This window comes from Phytophthora parasitica (genome assembly GCF_000247585.1).
Source record: "Phytophthora parasitica INRA-310 unplaced genomic scaffold supercont2.23, whole genome shotgun sequence".
NCBI lineage: Eukaryota > Oomycota > Peronosporomycetes > Peronosporales > Peronosporaceae > Phytophthora > Phytophthora nicotianae.
In genome coordinates, this window is record NW_008649009.1 from 224248 (window position 1) to 226887 (window position 2640).

General features: G+C 47.9%; 1 protein-coding gene across 1 annotated transcript in view; it reads left to right on the forward strand.

Moving 5' to 3' along the window:
• PPTG_22778 (hypothetical protein) overlaps window positions 1-1265 on the forward strand; it is a gene marked incomplete at its 5' end in the record, with an annotated part of 3175 nt that extends 1910 nt beyond the window's left edge. Inside the window, one exon of the mRNA XM_008906233.1 lies at window positions 52-1265. Within this exon, the coding sequence (XP_008904481.1) occupies window positions 52-1158 (1107 nt within the window). The 3' untranslated portion in view covers window positions 1159-1265. The remainder of the gene's footprint in view (window positions 1-51) is intronic.
• Between the last annotated feature and the right edge of the window lie 1375 nt (window positions 1266-2640).

Below are 2640 nucleotides of genomic sequence, written 5' to 3' on the forward strand. Positions count from 1 at the left end.
AACGTCGTGAATGCCGTCAAGTCGCTTATTTACTATCTGCGTTACAAGCAGACCACGATCCCGACGACCGACACAGAGAAGCTGATGGACAAGGCCTTCCAGTTGCAGATCGTCATTCTTGACTTGCCCCTGGCTATTTGCTCATGCCTCGGCATCAAGATCCCTCCCAAGCTTCAGTTCTCGGCCACCATTCTGGCTGTCGTGTCGGCCATTGTCATGATGGCTGTCATGATCGGTGAGACCATTTTCGCTTCTTCGAACAACGTCATGCTCATGCTTCGTGAGTCGGGCGCTCTCAACACTACTGCGCTTAACGGCGACACTATCGAGCTTGACACGTTCCTCAACACTAAAAACGGTACGTGTGGCTACGAGATGAGAACCCTCACGAACCGCGTCATGGGCAAGGTCTACGAAATCCGCAACAATACGCCCAATGCTGCTCAGAATGATGTGCGCGTCGAGGTGAGCAAGTCGCCCATCATTACTGATGACATCCCTATTGTTACCAACCACTGCATGGGTGAGATCTGGACCAACAAGACGAGTGCGTCTTCGTACAAGACCCGTAACCTGCTGCGAAAGACGATCGGTGTGATTGTTGACCAGCTGATTGAGGACGGCACGACTGACATGGGCAAGTCCGTGACCAAGAAGGAAAAAGCTCTCGAGTACTCGAACATGGGTCTCTTCATTCTCTCCATTTTCGACCCTACGGGTATTGCCTGGATGGCTTCCGAATTCGTTCAGCCCATTTGTGGTCCCACCGAATACCTCGGAGAGATCGACGACGGCACTCTGTACGACGCCCTGGGTTTGAACACTGTTGACCAGGCATTCCTGGGAAGCTACGGTGTCTGGAAGAAGAAGGGTGATGGCTCCGTCACGGTTTACTTCGAGAGTGTTGACAAGTACGATGTGTCTGTGGTGATTAAGTCTGGTGGTGACAAGCTCAAGGAGGTCAAGGTGCCTGCTAACGGCAACGTCACGTGGACGTCTACGGTAGAGGAGCTGGGGGACAAGACATTGTACCTCGATCGCTGGCGCCCTGGTCTCTTCGGTCTGCCTGGTACGGGAGGTGGTTCCCTACTGCTGTGGATTCCGCGGTCGTCTGAGGGTGGCCAGCTTATTCTCCACGCGCGTTTGAATGTTAGCTAAGCGGATTCATCATGTCATTTAGCGTAGTGGGCATTTCTCAGAAGATATGAGAAAAGTTTGTTCACATGTTTAAACGAATACATCAGATTATGTGGTCATGCGTCGTGATATAGCATATCCAAGTAGAGTCGAGTTGATACCGTAAATCACGGCAAACATGCAAAGTAGAAACATAGTCAAAACCTAAAAAGCTCTCGTGGTCGTAAAAAGACAACCAACTACAGACGATCCCCTCGGTAGTCATAGCGTTGGTAGACCCGAATTTATTCATGTCTAAAGGTATTTCTGTCCTCGAATGTACCACAAAATGGATCCGACTACCTTCAGTTTGGAATGTAGCTCGTTACTGGCGATTTACCCTGTTTTGCTCTTCTATTGCCAGTTTTGCCTCACCACACAAATATATCCTCCTCTCTAGCCCGGCCAGTCCATCTCACACTCACCAACACTCAACGACTGCTGTACAAATATGTTAGCACCATGCTCACATACCTAGTTTGTCCCAGAGCTAAATTCATAGGCTCAAAGAATCTACGGTCTTGGAAACTATTGATACGCTGAACAGCACTGGACTCACTTCCGGTCTCGCAGTTGGCCACCAAATCGCGGCACGAGGCGTGCGCCAGTTTACACCCGACCAGGTACTTGCCAATTGTATTTCGTGGGGCGAAGACTCTTCAGAAGAGGGTGTTGTCGTCACAGGTGTGCAAATTGGAGTGAATGTTGAGCATTTCTCCGTGGTCCTAAAGTTCGAATCACGTCCAAAGTAGTCTAAATAGGCTTTCATCGGTTCAACATTCGGATCTGACGTGGCAGCAATAATGCTCTTGTATAGTTATGACTTTACCATAGTTAAGCACCCCAGAATAAGAATATTTGACTTCAAATTTATTCCATTTTACTTTTGAGGGGTGAGAGGGAATAATATCTTGGGTTTGTAAGGGACTGGTCAACAGGAACCGCTAATTTATTGCTACTGGGGGAGTATTCCAAGTCTTTGTTGATTGGTACAGCCACACTAACTTGATGGTTTTCAACTCAAAATCGACTTTGAGCTTCCACGGTAGGTTTTAACAGGCCCCCCGCTTAGACCGACAGCGAACCTCTGGACATCTTGGATCCCGAAAAGGAACGAGGAGCTCTCGCGACATTTTTTTATAGAAAAATATGTCTTTCCTTAACAGAGGTACTTCTCGCCCGCTTCAAAATGACGTTTATATATATATTTGCCGATAACTTTGAAGCCTGACCTCGGCAGAAAGCGGTAAGCACACCATTGAAAAGCCCCCGGTTTAGCGCACCTGAGCATATTTTTTTTGTTGCACTAGAAACTGGTACGGATGAGCACCATGCGCTCAAACTCTCCGCAGTTTGAATCCCATTAGTTTTTTTGACGCAGTTCAGTCAATATTTAGGGATAGTACACCTAATTTTAAGGACGATTTAAATTAGACGATTAGCTTCCATAGAATGTGCCCGGGC